The 17465-nt window shown below is 39.7% G+C and overlaps 1 protein-coding gene across 1 annotated transcript in view; it reads left to right on the forward strand.

The window, feature by feature from the left end:
• Window positions 1-17465, forward strand: part of RNF130 (ring finger protein 130) — a 107738-nt gene that overhangs the window by 66730 nt on the left and 23543 nt on the right. The window contains exon 4 of the mRNA XM_011976856.1: window positions 17229-17300. Within this exon, the coding sequence (XP_011832246.1) occupies window positions 17229-17300 (72 nt within the window). The remainder of the gene's footprint in view (window positions 1-17228; window positions 17301-17465) is intronic.

Genomic DNA, 17465 nt, shown 5'->3' on the forward strand with positions numbered 1-17465 from the left:
GCAGATATTTGTATTATGGGTGTTCCAGAAGGAGAGAAGGGGAAAGGCATTAAAAGTCTATTTAATAAAATCTGAAAACTTCCTAAGTCTATGGAGATATGTGGACACCAGATCCAGGTAACCCAGTGGTTCCCAAAGAGTAAATCTGAAAACATCCTCCCTGTGTCACATTATAGTCAAATTGTCAAGAGTGAAAGAGTTCACAAAACAGCAAGAGAACAGCATTAAGTCACATAAGGGAATCCCTATTAGACTAAAAACAGATTTTTCTACAGAAATCTTACAGCCCAGGAGAGAATGGAATGATAGAATTAAAGTGCTTAAAGCAGAAAATTGCTAGCCAAGAAAGAATACTGTGTCCCTCAAAGCCATCCTTCAGAAATGGGGGTGAAATAGACAAAAAGTGAGAAAGTTATACATCTTGAGAGAGTTTTGTATCTGGAAAAGATAGTATTCACTACCAGGAAGACATGCAAGAGGATGAAACTCGGTGGTAGAGAGCAGATGCACAAAGGAGAAAGAGAAAGGAATCAAATCTTAGCACTACAGTAACCCACCAAAGCTTAATGATAAACAATAGCAGAGAACAAAAGTAACAAAGGATGTATGAAACAACCAGAAGGCAATTAAAAATTGACAGGAATAAGTCCTCACCTACCAGTAATAACCTTGGATGTAAGCAAATTAAATTTCACCACTTAAAAGACACAAACTGGTGAAATGAAATCTTTAAAAACTGTAACACAATCATGTGCTACCTACAAGAAACTCACTTCACTTCTTTCTTCTTTTTTCTTTTTATTTTTTTTGAGACAAAGTCTTGCTTTGTCTCCCCGGCTGGAGTGCAGTGGTGCGGTCTCGGCTCACTGCAACCTCTGCCTCCTGGTTTCAAACAATTCTCCTGCCTCAGCCTCCTGAATAAATTACAGGTGCCCACCACGATCCCTGGTTAATTTTTGTATTTTTAGAGAGATGAGGTTTCACCGTGTTGGCCAGGCTGGTCTCGAACTCCTGACCTCAGGTGATCCGCCCACCTCAGTTTCCCAAAGTGCTGGGGAAACACCATGCCCGACCAACTCACTTCACTTCTAAAGGCACATATAGGCTAAAAATAAAAGGGTGCAAAAAAGATACTCCATGCAAAGGGACATAAAAACTCAGCAGGAGTGGCTATACTTGTATCAGATAAAAACAAGCAGGGCACTGTGGCTCACACATGTAATCCCAGCACTTTTGGAGGCCAAGGCAGGCGGATCACTTGAGGCCAGGAGTTTGAGACCAGCCTGACCGACGCGGCAAAACCGTCTCTACTAAAAATACAAAAGTCAGCCAGACATGGTGATGCACACCTGTCATCCCAGCTACTCGGGAGGCTGAGGCAGAGAATCACTTGAACCTGGGAGGCAGAGGCTGCAGTGAGCTGAAATCACACCACTGCACTCTAACCTGGGCGACAAAGCGATACTCCATCTCAAAAAAATAAAGAAACATTGGATATAAACTGCACTTTAGACCAAATGGAAGTAACACATTTACAATATATTTCATACAACAGCTGCAAAATACACATTGTTTTCATCACCAGTAGAGTATTCTGCAAGATTGGCCACATGTTAAGCCACAAAACAAGTCTCAACAAAATTAAAAGATTTGAGATCAGCTGGACTCAGTTTTGCTTGCATGTAGTCCCAGCTACTAGGGCAGGTAAGGCAGACAGGATCTCATGAGTCCATGAGTTCGAGACCAGCCTGGGCAATATAGTCAGATAGTGTTTCTTAATTTTAAAAACCTTTTAAAAATTAAAATCATACGAAGGATCTTTTCTGACCACAAATGGAATAAAGGTAGAAATCAGTAACAATAGAAACTTTTGGAATTGTACGAATACATGGAAGTTTTCAAACATGCTCCTAAACAACCAATGGATCAATGAGTAAATTAGGAAGGAAACTTTAAAATTTCTTCAATAAAATGAAAATAACATACCAAAACCTATGGGATATAGCAAAAGCAGTTTGAAGAGGGAAGTTCATAGCAATTGACACCTACATCAAAACAACAAAGTTTTGCAATAAGCAATCTAATGATGTATCTCAAGAATTACAGAAGCAAAAACAGGCCGAGCAGAGTGGCTCATGCCTGTAATCCCAGCACTTTGGGAGGCCAAGGTAGGCGAATCATGAGGTCGAGATCGAGACCATCCTGGCCAACATGGTGAAACCCCGTCTCTACTAAAAATACAAAAAGTAGCTGGGCATGGTGGCGCACACCTGTAGTCTCAGCTACTCGGAGGCTGAGGCAGAATTGCTTGAACCCAGGAGGCAGAGAGCCGAGATCATGCCACTGCACTCCATCCTGGTGACAGAGCGAGACTCTGTCTCAAAGAAAAAAGTGAAAACAAAGCAAACCCAAAATCAGAAGCAGCAATAATAATAATAATAATAATAATAGTAATGAAATTCAAATCAGGAATATGCAAAATCAAGACTAAAGGGTCAGGCATGGTGGCTCATGCCTGTAATCCCAGCATTTTGGGAGGCCAAGGCGGTCTGATTGCTTGAGTCCAGGAGTTCAAGACCAACCTGGGCAACATGGCAAAACCCCATCTCTAGAAATAAAAATACAAACATAAGCCAGGCGTGTTGGTGTACACCTGTAATCCCAGCTACTCAGGAGGCTGGATGGAAGAATCACTTGAGCCCAGGAGGCAGAGGTTGCAGTGAGCCAATCTGCACTCCAGCCTGGGCAACAGAGCAAGACCCTGTCTGCAAAAGAAATAAAATTTTAAAAAAGACTAAAACAATACAGATGATCAGTGAAATAAAAATATTTGAAAAAATAAAACTGACAAACCACTAGTAAATTTTCCCACACACATATACCAACATAAAATCAAAAGGAAATAGAAAACCTGATCAAACAGAGCAGTTAAGAGTAATGAGAGTGAATCTGTAATTAAAAGTCTCCCATTAAAGTCCAGCACTTCATTTCTTTATTGCAGAATTCTACCAAACATTTAAAGAAGAACTAATTCCAGTTCTTATACTCTTCCAGAAAATTGAAGAGAAGAGGCCGGGTGCAGTAACTCGCGCCTGTAATCCCAGCACTTTGGGAGGCCAAGGCAGGCGGATCATGAGGTCAGGAGATCAAGACCATCCTAGCTAACACAGTGAAACCCTGTCTCTACTAAAAATACAAAAAATTAGCTGGATGTGGTGGCGGGCGCCTGTAGTCCCAGCTACTCGGGAGGCTGAGGCAAGAGAAAGACGTGAACCCAGGAGGCGGAGCTTGCAGTGAGCGGAGATTGCGCACTGCACTCCAGCCTGGGCGACAGAGCAAAACTCCATCTCAAAATAAGTAAATTAATTAGTTAATTAATTTGAAAAAAAAAACAAAATTGAAGAGAAGGGAACTCTTCTGAACTCAATCCACAAGGCCAGCATTACCCTAATAGCAATACCATATGAGGATGCAACAAAGTAAAAACATAGACGAGTATCCTTGATGAACATAAATTTTTAAACCCCCAACGAAATACCAGCAAACTGAATCCAGCAGCACATTGAAAAGAGCATTCATGATGAACAAGTGGGATTTATCCCAGGGAATACAAGGATGGTTCAACATATGCAAATCCATAAATGTGATGCATCACATCAACAGAATGAAGAACAAAAAAAAAATGTGGTAATGCCAGTAGATGCAGAAAAAGCATTTGATAGGTGGCTTCATGATATAAACTCTTAACAAGTTAGGTATAGAAAGAACATACTTCAACACAATAAAGGCCGTATATGACTTACAACTAACATCATACTGAATGTGGAAAAGCAGAAAATGTTTCCACTAAGATGTGGTAAAACACAGGATGCCCACTTTCACCACTTCTATTTAACATGTTATTTACTGGAAGTTCTTTTAGGACTAATAAATAAAGTTGCAGAATACAAAATTAACATACAGAAATCAGTTCCATGTATATACACCAACAATTAAGTCACTGAAAAATAAGAAGTTCATCTTATTTACAATAGCCACCAAAAAATAATAAAATACCCAGGAATAAATTTAATCAAAGAGGAGAAAAGTGTCTGCAAGGAAAACTGTAAAACGCTGATGACAGAAATTGAAGAGAGAACAAAAAATAGACATCCCTTGTTCATGGATAGGAATAATTAATATTGTGAAAATGACAATAACTATCAAAAGTGACCTGCAGATTGAATGTAATCCCTATCAAAATACCAGTGATACTATTCACAGAAATAGAAAACACAGTTTTTGTATGGGTTTTTCCCCCAGAGCCAGCAGATTAGAGGCTTTTCCAGCATGCCTAACCCACTTGGAAAAAGCAAAATAGTGTGCACGTAGTCACATCATTAACTTTTATCGAAGAAGGAACACAGGAATTAAACAGAACATTTCAGACACTGGGAAAGAGAAAATTCGGAGACAGTTCTCCTGGCAGAGTCTGGCTAAAAACTGAGAAAATCCCCAATACAGGAGATGGGGAGTGAGTGTCCTCTGCAGTTCATCTTCCCATTGGGGAGTTGTACAATCCAGGCCACAGGAGAGCACCTTGAGCCTCCCAAGCCCTCGATCTTACTTAGGGAGTAGCTGAGGGACATTGAGAAGGAACAACCTGGGATGCATCTCATGCATTTTCCCAAACCTGGTGGCTGATAAGAGAACTCCATTCTCAATCCTAGCTCATGGCAAGCTGTGTGGGAATCCTGTGACCTAGCAGCAGCAGCATCTGTTAGCATTGTAAAGTCTCATGCCAGGATTGGAACACTGGGTCTTTGGTTGGAAAGGGGCCCACACAGCCAGAAATGATAAATGAGTACAGCTTGGGCCTTCAGCTTCGGGCACCAGAATTGGACCCCTGCACCCCCGTCATGGGACTGGAGCAGGAGATTTGCCTGAGAGGTATGGTTTTGGCCCCAGTAGCAAGTTTTACTGCGTAAGGCAGCTTTGCTCACTGAAGGCTTTGTATGGTCTCTCTGATTCCTGTGGTTGGGATGAGGAAATGAGTCCCAGTGGTTCTGGAGAGTGAGAGAGAGGCAGGTCCCATACTGTTTGCCTGGTTTTAACAGCCGGTTTGCCTTTGCCTTCCTGTGTAGGGACACTGGTGCAATATCAGTTGCTCTAATCTTTGCCTAGGCATTTCTGCAGGGTCTGGCAACTGTCCCTAGATCCCTGTCAGAGCCAGTGGTTGTGCCTGCTATTGGGAGACCAAATGGCTGTCTTGCCCAGTCCAGCTCTACCCAGCTTCACCTCTCCCCACCAGTCCCCTCCTCTTCCCCAAGGCTGAGTGTAAGACCCAAACCACTGAGCTTTCCCTGGTCCATCCCATTGCATGGGACACTTAAGTACTTCTCCTGGTTAACAAAGATAAGTTATAAACCTTACTGTTACAACTGCAACCAGCTCTGACCTGCAACTACCACCTGCTGACCTGAGGTTGACCTACACAGCCCATTACAACATCTGCTTACACAAGTACACAGCACTTGGGAACAAGAAAAGCTTCTCATGACTTCTGTTACCACCATTGCTCATGCCACCCCAGCTTCTCAGGAGGTTATGAGCCAGCTCACCCACCCAATACACCACTGTTATAACCAGCATGTGAGAAATCCACCACACTAAGGTTGTTTATATCCAAGGAAATCATAGAGTATTTGCTACTGAACACACCCAGAAGCGAAGTCAAACAGTCCTACTCAAATTACATCATAGTAACATCCTCAGGGTTAAAAAATGTGCAGTCCAACAACAAATTCAAAAATAAGGACAAGCAATTATTTGTGCAGATGTGAAGAAATCGATATAATACTATAGGAAGTATGAAAAAGATAGTATGACACCCCCCCCAAAAAAAAAATACAGTAATTCTCCAACAATGGATCCTTAAATCCTCAAAATGTCAAATAATATGGGTTTTTTATTTTAAAAACAGCTCCTGGAAATGAAATGTTCATCGAAGGAGTTACAAAATACGTTTGAAAGCTTTAACCGTGATTTAGACCAGGAGTTCCCAACAGTGATCTAGACCATGGGTACTGGTCTATGGCCTGTTAGGAACTGGGGCACACAGCAGGAGCTGAGCATCAGGTGAGTGACTGAAGCTTCATCTGTATTTACAGTCACTCTGCATTGCTAGCATTACTGCGTGAGCTCCGCCTCCTCTCAGATCAGGGGTGGCGTTAGATTCTCATAGGAGTATGAAGCCTATTGTGAACTGTACGTGCAAGGCATCTAGGTTGAGTGTTCCTCATGAGAATCTAATGCCTGATGATCTCTCACTGTCTCCCATCTCTCCCAGATGGGACCATGTACTTGTGGGGGAATAAGCTCAGGGCTCCCACTGATTCTACATTATGGTGAGTTGTATAGTTATTTCATTATATATTACAATTTAATAATAATAGAAATAAAGTGCACAATAAATGTAATGCATTTGAATCATCCTGAAGCCATCCCCTACCCTCCAGTCTGTGGAAAAATTGTCTTCCACAAAACCTGTCCCTGGTGCCAGAAAGGTTGGGGGGATCACTGAACTAGATCAGGTAGAAGAAAAACATCTCACAACTTGACGACAAGTGTTTTGGATGAATCTGGTTGCACAAAAATACAGAAAAGAAAGACTTTAAGATAACAAAGCCTCCAAGAAGCATGGACTATATAAAGCAACTAAATTTTGAATCATTGGTGTTTCAGAGGAAGAAGAAAAAAGCAAGGAGTTTAGAAAACTTATTTAAGGAAGTAATGGATGAAAACAACTTCCTTAGTTTAGCAAGACATGTAGTCATTCAGATACAAGAGGCACAAAGATTAACAACAGGCAAGCACATTGCAAAAGGACTTCACCATGACCATATAGTCATCAGATTGCTTAAAGTCATTGTGAAGGAAAAAATTCTAAAATCAACAAGAGAAAAACACCTAGTCATCTATGAAGGAAGCTCCATCAGACAAACAACAGACATTCTCAGCAGATAGGGAAAGATATGCTACACAAGCCAGAAGAGAATGGAATGCTATTTTCAAAGTGCTACAAGGAGAAAAATTTTCATCCAGCTAGAATAAACTTTGTAAATGAAGGAGAAATCAGGTCTTTCTCAGACAAGCAAACACTAAGAGAATTCATCACCACTGGACTAATACTATAGGAAATGCTCAAAGGAGTCTCAAACATGGAAACAAAAGGTTGATATTCGCCATCATAAAAACACATGAAAGTGGCCGGGCGCGGTGGCTCAAGCCTGTAATCCCAGCACTTTGGGAGGCCGAGACGGGCGGATCACAAGGTCAGGAGATCAAGACCATCCTGGCTAACACGGTGAAACCCCGTCTCTACTAAAAATACAAAAAAAAAAAAAATTAGCCGGGCGTGGTAGCGGGCGCCTGTAGTCCCAGCCACTCGGGAGGCTGAGGCAGGAGAATGGCGTGAACCCGGGAGGCAGAGCTTGTAGTGAGCCGAGATTGCGCCACTGCACTCCAGCCTGGGTGACAGAGCAAGACTCCGTCTCAAAAAAAAATAAAAAATAAAAAAAACACATGAAAGTATAAAATTCACAAGTCTCATAAAACAATTACACGAAGAAGAGAAAGGAATCAACTGGCACCATGACAGAACTCCATGAAACTACAAAGACAGAAGAAAAAATAAAGAATTTAGAAAACAGCTGGATAACAATATATTTCAGGAACAAAATGTCATATATCATTGTTAACTTTGAACCTAAGTGGATTAAATGCTCCACTTAAAAGATACAGCCTGGCTGAATGGATTTTTTTAAATGACACAACTGTGTGATACCTAGACACACAGATAGACTGCAAGTGCAGGGATAGAGAAGGATATGCTACACAAACAGAAAGCAAAAGCAAGTAGGAATAGCTATTCTTATGTCAGATAAAACAGACATTATGTAAAAAAGTAAAAAAGACAATATAAATAAGATAATAGTGAAGGGATCAATTCTGCAGGAGGATATGACAATTCAAACTATTTATACAGCCAACACCATGGCACTCATAAATAAGTAAAGCTAGTATTACTAGCCCTCAAGGGATAGATACACTCCAATACAATAATGATTGGGAAATTCAATACCCTGCTGATATGGTTTGGCTGTGTCCCCACCCAAATCTCATCTTGAATTATAGTTCCCATAATCCCCATGTGTCATGTGAGGGACCCGGTGGGAGGTAATTGAACTATGGGGGAGGTTAACTCCATGCTGTTCTTGTGATAGAGAGTGAGTTCTCACAAGATCTGATGGGATGGTTTTATAAGCGTCTGGCATTTCCCCTGCTGGCACTCATTCTCTCTCTTGCTGCCCTGTGAAGAGGTGCCTTCTGCTATGATTGTTAAGTTTCCAGAGGCCTTAGCCATGCAGAACTGAATTGATTAAACCTCTTTTCTTTATAAATTATCCAGTCTGGGGTATTTCCTCATAGCAGCATAAAAACAAACTAATACACCTGCTGTCAGCATTGGACAGATTATCTAGACAGAAATTAACAGAATACATTGGATTTGAACTGTACTATGTACCAAATGGACGTAACAGACATTTACAGAACACTGTGTCAGATTGCTGCAGAATACACATTTTCCTCAACATATGTAACATTCCTTAGAAACACTATAAATTAGACTACAAAACAAGTCTCAACAAATTTTTAAAAATAGAAGTCATATCATGCATCTTAGAACACAGTGGAATAAAGCTGAATAACCAGACGCACTTTGGAAATAGTATCTGCATGGAAACTAAACAACATGATCTCTAACTACCATACGGTTGACGAACATGTTAAGAAAGATATTTCTTAAGTTCTTGAAATAAATGAAAATGGAAATAAAACATACCAAAATCTACAAGATAAAGCAAAAGCAGTGCTAAGAGGGAAGTGTTTATATCAATGAATGCCTAAATCAAACGATTAGAAATATTTCAAATGAAGAGCCTGGTTATGCACCTCAAGGAACTGGAAAAGCAAGAGTAAACCAAACTCAAAATTGGTAGAATGAAAGAAATAATAAAGATCAGCATAGAACTAAATGAAATAGAGACTAAAAACACAATACGAAGGATCAACACAATGAAAAGTTGTTTTTTTCAATAGATAAATGGCTAAAAGACCAAGAATAAAAGAAGCCTCAAATCAGAAATGAAAAAGGAGACATTACAACTGAAACCAACAAAATACAAAGGATCATCAGAGGTTTGTGAAGAACTGGACACTAACATACTGGAAAACCTAGAGCAGATGGATACATTCCTAGCCACATGCAATCTGCCACCATTGAACCAAGAAGAAACAGAAAGCATGAACAGAGCAATAAATAGTAATGACCCCTCGACAAAAAACCCAGGACCAGATGGCTTTACTGCCAAATCCCATCAAATTTATAAAGGATAATTAACGTCAGTTCTTCTGAAACTATTTCAGAAAATGAAAGAAGAGAGAATTCTTTCTAACTTATTCTACCAGACCCAGATTATTCCAATATTAAAACCAGGCAAGGGCACGATGAAATAAGAAAACGGCAGGCCAATGTCCTTGAACATAGACACAAAAATCCTCAACCCAGTTCGAAGCAAAGTGAACCCAACAACACATCAAAAAGATAACACAGCAATATAATGTGGGATTTGTCCCAGGGATGGATGTTTTGGCATATGCAAGTCAATAATCGTGATGTATCACATCAACAGAATAAAGGAACAACAAATACCATATTCTCAATAGACACAGAAAAGGCATTTGATAAAATTCAACACTCTTCGCAAATTAGGTATAGAAGGAACATACTTCAAAATAATGAAGGATATACAAGACCCACGGCTAACATCATATTGATTAGGAAAAGCTGAAAGACTTTCCTTGAAGAACTAGTTCAAGACAAGGATGCCCACTTCTACCTACCACCCTCCTATTCCACATAGTACTGGAAGTCATAGCCGGAGCAATCAGAACATAGAAAAGGTGGCCAAGCTTGGTGGCTCACACCTGTCATCGCAGCACTTTGGGAGACCAAGGTGGGCGGATCACTTGAGCCCAGTAGTTCAAGACCAGCCTGAGCAATGTGAGGAGACCCCTTTCTCCACAAGAAATACAGAAATTAGCCAGCTGTGGTGGTGTGTGCCTATAGTCCCAGATATTCAGGAGGCTGAGGCAGGAGGATCGATTGAGCCCAGAAGGTCCAGGGTGCAGTGAGCCATGATCACGCCACTACACTCCAGCCTGGGTGACAGAATAGGGACCCTGTCTCTAAGAAAAAAGATAGAAGAAAGAAAGAAAGATAGGAAGGGAGGGAGGGAGGAAAGGAAAGGGAGGGAGGGGCATCCATATCGTAAAGAGAGTATTGTCTCCCTTTTCAGGTTATGTGACCATATGTAGAAAAAAAACAAAAGAGTTCACCAAAAACTCATAAACCTGATAAATTCAGTAAAGTTGGAGGATACAAAGTTTGTGTACAAAAGTTAGTATCATTTCTATACGCCAGTAACAAACTAGATAATAAGGAAATCAAGAAAGCAATCCTATTTACAAGTCACATAAAAATAAAATACGTAAGAATAATAAATTTAACCAAGGAATATTCTCAAACACTGATGAAAGAAATTGAAGAGATCACACAAAAGTGGAAAAAGGTATGTCATCATATTTAAAATACATGTAGATACTAGTCTGTTTTATCATTTACTATCATAAAATATACAAAGATCCATTGTAAAAAGTTAACAATTATTAAAACACACACAAATACAAGGTACCAGTCACAGTTGAAAGAAATGTAAACTGTGTTAAATTGTAACTGCATAAAATTAATGGTAGTATGTACTGTATTAATGGAACAGTTTCATAGCCACCTGTTGCTATTGTGATCGCAGGTGTTGCCAGTATCCACTTAAAATGTCATGTGACATACCCTTATGAGCAGTTTGTCCCTCCAGTAGGCTGATTATTGCAGTAAAAGTGATCTCTTGCAGTTCTCACGTAGTTTTCATTGTATTTGGTGCAATTTCGTGAACCTTGAATATGACACCATGGGACCTGTATGAAGTGCCATAGTGATGCTAGAAATGCTCCCAAGAAGCAGAGAGAAGTCATGACATTACAAGAAGTTGTAGTGCTTGATACGTACCATAGAGAGAGGTCTTCATTCAGCACAGGTGCTGCCATTTCACAAGGAATGACTTAGCATATCATTTAAAACACACAAGAGAACAGAAAAAGCTACTCATGAAGCCATTGGTGTAGCAATAGCTACACCAACAGGCACAAAAACAGTATACTTTTTGCTAAATACCTTTTGCAGCTTTTATTTGGGTGCAGGATTTCTATAAGGAAGGCATACCTATAGTATCCAATGTGATTTGAGGAAAAGCAAAGCAAAGGATATAGAGCTAGAGAATTTAATGGCAGCAAAGGTTGGTTTGAAAAGTTTAGAAAGAGATTTGTCTTTAAAAATGACAAGATAACAGGAGAACTAGCTTTTGACAAGAAATAGCGGTCAAGTCAGATTCCCAGATTTCATTAAGAAAATCATTGAGGAGAAAGGTTATTTTTCTGAACAGGTTTTTAATGTTGATGGAAGTGCCCTATTTGGAGGGGGAAATGCCACAAAGGACATTTAGTAGTAAGGAAGAGAAGAGAGAACTAAGACTTTAGGCATTTGTTTTGTGCAAATGCAGTCAGGTCTATGATCAAGACTGCCCTTATTGATAAAGCTACTAAACCCCAGCCTAGAAGGGAAATTATAAATACCATCCATCAGGTTTTAATTGCAAAACAAGGAGGACCGAATAGTGGGAACTCTTTCTGAATTGGTTTTATCAGTGCTTTGTCCCTGAAATTAGGAAGTACCTTGCCAGGGTAGGACTGCCTTTTAACGTGTTTTTGATATTGGAACATGCCCCTGGCCACCCAGAACCCCATGAATTCAATACTGAAGGCTTCAGAGAGGTCTTCTTGACCCCAGACATGCCTCGAATTCAGCCTCTAGAGCAGGGGGTCATAAGGACCCATATGGCTTAGTACACACAGTATGCTACGTAAAGCATTTAATGCTATAGAATAGAATCCAGATAAAACATCATGAAAGTCTGGAAAGATTGCACTGTTGAAGATGTCATTATTATTATAGGAAGTGCCATGAAAGTCTAAACAAAAGATTTCTATGGGAGAAAACTGTGTTCAGGCATTGTATATCAGTTCACAGGATTTATGATAGAGCCAGTCAAGGAAATCATGAAGCAGATTGTAGATATGACCAAAAAAAATCAGGGCGTAAAGGGTTTCAAGATAAGGATGTTGGAGAAGTTCAAGAACAAATAGATACTATACCAGAGTAATTAATAGGAGATGACTTGCTGGAGATGGGTGCTTCCATGTTGTTCAAGGGGCAGCTGTGATAACAATATCAAACCAACTATAGGTTGAGTACCCTTTATCCAAAATGCTTTGGACCAGAAGTTTTTCAGATTCTGGAATATTTGCATTATACTTACCGTTTCGGCATACAAAATCCAAAATTCTGAAATTCAGAATGCTGTAGTGAGCATTTCCATTAAGTTTCATGTTGGCACTGACAGTGTTTCATACTTTGGAGCATTTCAGATTTTGATTTCAAATGCTTAACTTACACAGAAAGTGGAAAAGGCAGGAATACCTCCAATTTCATTGTATGGCACCAGTATCATTCCTAATACCAAAACTAGACAGAAATACTACAAAACAAAACTACAGACCAGTTCCCCTCTTGAACGTAGATGCAAAAATTCTAAACAAAAATTTAGCAAATTATATTCAACAATATGTATACATTCATCATGACTAGGTGGTGTTTACTCCCGGAATGTAAGTTTCATTTAACATTCAAAAATTAATGTATTATTACCATATTAGCAGGCCAAAAAAGTTAAAACTATATGATCTCAGTAGATGGAGAAAAGATATTTGCCAAAGTCCAACATCGATTCCTGATTTTAAAACTTTCCTCAAACTATTAGGGGCATCTATGAAAAACTGACAGCTACCATTATATTTAATGGGGAACAGCTAAATTCTTTTTTCTAACATTAGGAACAAGAGAAGCGTGTGTCCTCTGGTCACTTCTGTGTCTGCGTTGTTCTTTAGATTCCAGTCAGCTCAGTAAATAAAAAGGAAAAGAAGTAAAAGGCATCCATTGTGGAAATGTAGAAGTAAGCTGCCTTCATTTACAGACATTATTTTCTGTAGAAATTTAGTGTAGAAAATATGTTGGAATCTATGAAAAAGACCAACAGATTTAACAAGGTTCCATGATACAAGATCAATGTAAAAGAATTAATTTTATTTCTATATATGAGTAATGAAGCATTGGTTTTTAAAAATGCATTTTCATCAAGCAGATGGTGGACACCTGTAGTCCCAGCTACTTGTGAGGCTGAGGTGGAAGATTATTTGAACCCAGGAGTTTGAGTCCAGCCTGGGCAACATAACAAGACCGCATCTCTAAGAAAGTTAAATTTTAAGAAATCCCATTTTCTATAGCATCAACAAATAGGAAATTCTTAACAGTAAATCTGACAAAATATGCAATATGCCCTATATAGTGAAAACTAACTATTGCTGAGAGAAATTAATCAACTAAGTAGGTAGAGAACTAAGTAGGTAGAGAGACACATACACAGTGTGGAGTGGAAAACTTAATGTTATTAAGATGCCCATTCTCCCCAAGTGGATGTATACATTCAGCACAATCTCATTGTAAATCCCTGATGTCTTTTATCATAGAGATGGACAAGCTGATCCTAAAGTTCATATGGGAGCGCAAAATATCGAGAAAAACCACAAGGATGTTAGAATAGAAAGGAAATGTGGGATGGTTGACACCACCTAATTTCAGACCTGTTACGAAGCTTCAGAAATCAGGACAGGATTGTCTTTCCTTAATGGTGAATAGATGCGTGGTGTCCACACATAGACCCACACATTTATGTACAATTGATTTTTGACAGATTTGGAAAGGTGATTCTGTGGAGAATGGACAACCTATTCAGCAAATGATTCTAGACCAATTGTATGTCCATATGCAAAAAAAAAAAAAAAATCATCTGTGCCTAACAGAATACACAGAATGAGTCAGAACCCTAAATACAAAGTATAAAACCATAAAACTTCTAGAAGAGAAAACAGGGAGATGTCTTTGTAACCCTGAAATAGGCAAAGATTCCTTAATATGATACTAGAGCACCATCTACCAAATGAAAAAATGATTGACTTCATCAAAATTACCATAAAGTGAGGGAAAATACCTGCAAAAGGATTTTTATCTGGTATATGTAATGTTCTCTCAAAAGTCAATAATAGAAAACAACTCAGAAATACAGGCCAAAAACATGAACGGACACTTCACCAGAGACAATGTACATACGGCTGATAAGTACAGGAAAAGATGGTCAACATCATTACCATAGGGAAATGCAGATTAAAACTGTAAGGAGGCTGGGTGCTGTGGCTCACACCTGTAATCTCAGCAGTTTGGGAAGCCAGAGCGAGAGGATTGCTTGAGCCAATAAGCTTGATACCAGCCTGGGCAACATAGTGAGACCTCGTCTCTACAAAAATAAAAATAAAAAAATTAGTTGGGCATGGTGGTGCACCCCTGTAGTTCCTGCTATTCAGGAGGCTGAAGCAGGAGAATCACTTGAGTGAGCCCCAGAGGTCGAGGCTGCAGTGAGCTGTGTTTGCACCACTGTACTCCAATCTGGGAGACAGAGCAAGACCTTGTCTCGGAAAAAAACAAAAACAAACCAACAAAAAAAACCCCACAAAAACTCACCATACCAAGTGTTGGTGAGAATGTGGAGGAACTATTATAGTTGCACGTTGCTGGTGCAAATGTAAAATAGTATGCTCAGTTTGGAAAACACTTTGGCAGTCTCTTAAATAAAAGTCAGATACCTGTCAGGTGAGCCCATCTTTCTACTTGTTGTGTTTACCTCAGGAAAAAAGAAAGCATATGTGCATGCAAAGAATTGCACAGTCTTCATACAACTAAAGAATATTGTCAGCTTTTCAGTACAGCCAAAAACTGGACCACAATGCAGATGTCCCATCAACAGGTGAAAGGATATTGTGGGCCATCTCTTCAGTGGGATACTAGATAACATTAGAAAGGAGTTAACTGTTGAAACATGCACCAAGGTGGATTAATCTCAAGACAATCATGCTGAGTGAAAGAAGCCTACACACAGTGGTACATACTGTATCTATTCCATTTATGTAAAATTCCTGAAGTTGTGAACTGCTATAGCAAAAAGATCATGGAGGGATGGGGTGGCGGGAGGAGGGAATTAAGAAGGGGCGCAAAGAAATTTGGGGATGTGATTGATGCACTGTCTTAATTGTAGCTAGGTTTTCATAGGTCATGAAAACAAAAGTGTAGATTTCATATGCAACTTCAAACTGTAACTTTAAATATATGTCAAGGTGTAGATTTTAAATATATGCAGTCTATTTTACGTCAATTCTATCTCCATAAGGCGGTTTAAAACCAGCGTGATAGAGGGAACTCATAGATTAGGCTTCGAAGACAGAGCAGCCACACGCAGTGTGTGGATTTTATATCTCGATTCAAACAAGCCAGCTACTTAAAGACATTCTGTAAACACCTAGGGAACTTGTAGTGTAGTGTGAGTATTGGATAATGTTGATTAATCATTGTTACTTTTGTTAGGAAAGATAATGGCATCTAACAAAAGCCCGTATCTATTAGAGGTGCTTAGTGAGAATTTTATGGCTGAAATGATGGGATGCTTACGATATGCTTCAGAATCATCTAACACAATAAAGAGGGGAAACAGATAAAAACTAGAAGTAAAATACTGGTAACTGAAGCCGGATGCTAGATACATAGGGAAGGCTTTATTAAATTATTCTCTGTTCTTTTGTGTATTTAAAACTTTCCCCTACATTTTTTCTTACATGTTTGTATGGGTTTTTAACATTCTTAAGGTCTCTGTTGTTTTGGTCCCCCTCGCTCCGTCAGGAGCAGCATCTGCCTTCCCCGCAGTGTAGGGCACGGATGTGTCTAGAGGGACCGTCTCCCTGATGTGCCAGGGACAGTCTTGGTTTGTGCCCCGTGTCCCAGTGTGAATGTTCTAGGGCCCTCTGATTCACAAAGCTTTTCTAATTTAAACAGGAAAGCAGATGCTCTCCTTAGTTTTCTTCACATACCTGTTCTTTACACCTATTTATCTTTACCAGATTATGACTTTGCCTGGAACCTCCTCCTATCCCTACACCCGGAACCGCCTCCTAACCCTATGCCTTTCCCATCTCACCCCTTCCCAGTCTTAACCCAGGCCTCGACTCCTCAAGACCTTCCTTGGTGTTCCTCCCCTGCCTCGCCCCACCCCTCCTAGTCACCTCCTCTGTGCTGCCACCTGGCCCTGGGCATGCTTGAGGGTTCACCATTAATGTAACTGTTCCCAGTTCAGTGAGCTTTTCAAGGGTAGGGATCACCATCTCTTCATCTTTGGGTTGTTGGTGCCAAGCAGTGCTAGCAGTATCTGGGAGAATGTTGCATAAATCCAGCCCTGGAGATTCTCTGACCTCACCCTTAGAGATAATGAAAACAGCTCAACCCTGGAAGGTAAATACACCTTCCTAGGATGACAAAGGGTAGTGTAGCAGAGCCAGAAGTAGAGCTGTGACGCGTTCCTTCTCTTCACGCTTGATGATGTGATAAGCAATTTCAAGGAGCAGTCAGGGTTTCCCTTTTCTAAGACAGCATTTACACACCTCATGGTGATCATTCCTTGAGCAGACTCCAAAAGCCATTAGAGCAGCAGGAGTGGTTCTGGAGTGTACAAGAAGTAGGTTTGATAATGCTGTGATATTTCAAATGTTTATTCAACACAAAATGCAGCAATTATGACACCTGACTTTTTTACTGCTGGAGAATTGAAGACCTATATTTCTAGGGAGTTTGACCTAACAGGTGCTCTAATACTTTTTATTATTCAACCAGAATGCTGAATCTGTGGCACAGCCACCAGTTTTTCTATCTAAAAAAAAAATTTTATCATTCTCTTATATGTAGGACATGGAGAGGAATGTAGTAAAATGGAGACTTTATACTTTTAATTGCTTAGAAATAAAGGACGTCATACAGAGACCTTACACTTAATATCTGTTTTTATTTGCAATTTTCACAGCGTCGTCTTGGAGATGCAGCTAAGAAAGCCATCAGTAAATTGACAACCAGGACAGTAAAGAAGGGTGACAAGGTACTGTAATGAACTAACTTTAGCACTGTAAAAATAATCAAACAGTTTTGTTTTTGTTTGGTGGGAGAGGACACACCCTAATTGTTTACATTTCATTTGTTAGATTTTCTCCCAACTATACTACCTAATGCTTTATTTTAAACTACTTTCTTACAGTAACTCTAG

The sequence above is a fragment of the Mandrillus leucophaeus genome, unplaced genomic scaffold (genome assembly GCF_000951045.1).
Source record: "Mandrillus leucophaeus isolate KB7577 unplaced genomic scaffold, Mleu.le_1.0 Scaffold170, whole genome shotgun sequence".
Lineage (NCBI taxonomy): Eukaryota > Metazoa > Chordata > Mammalia > Primates > Cercopithecidae > Mandrillus > Mandrillus leucophaeus.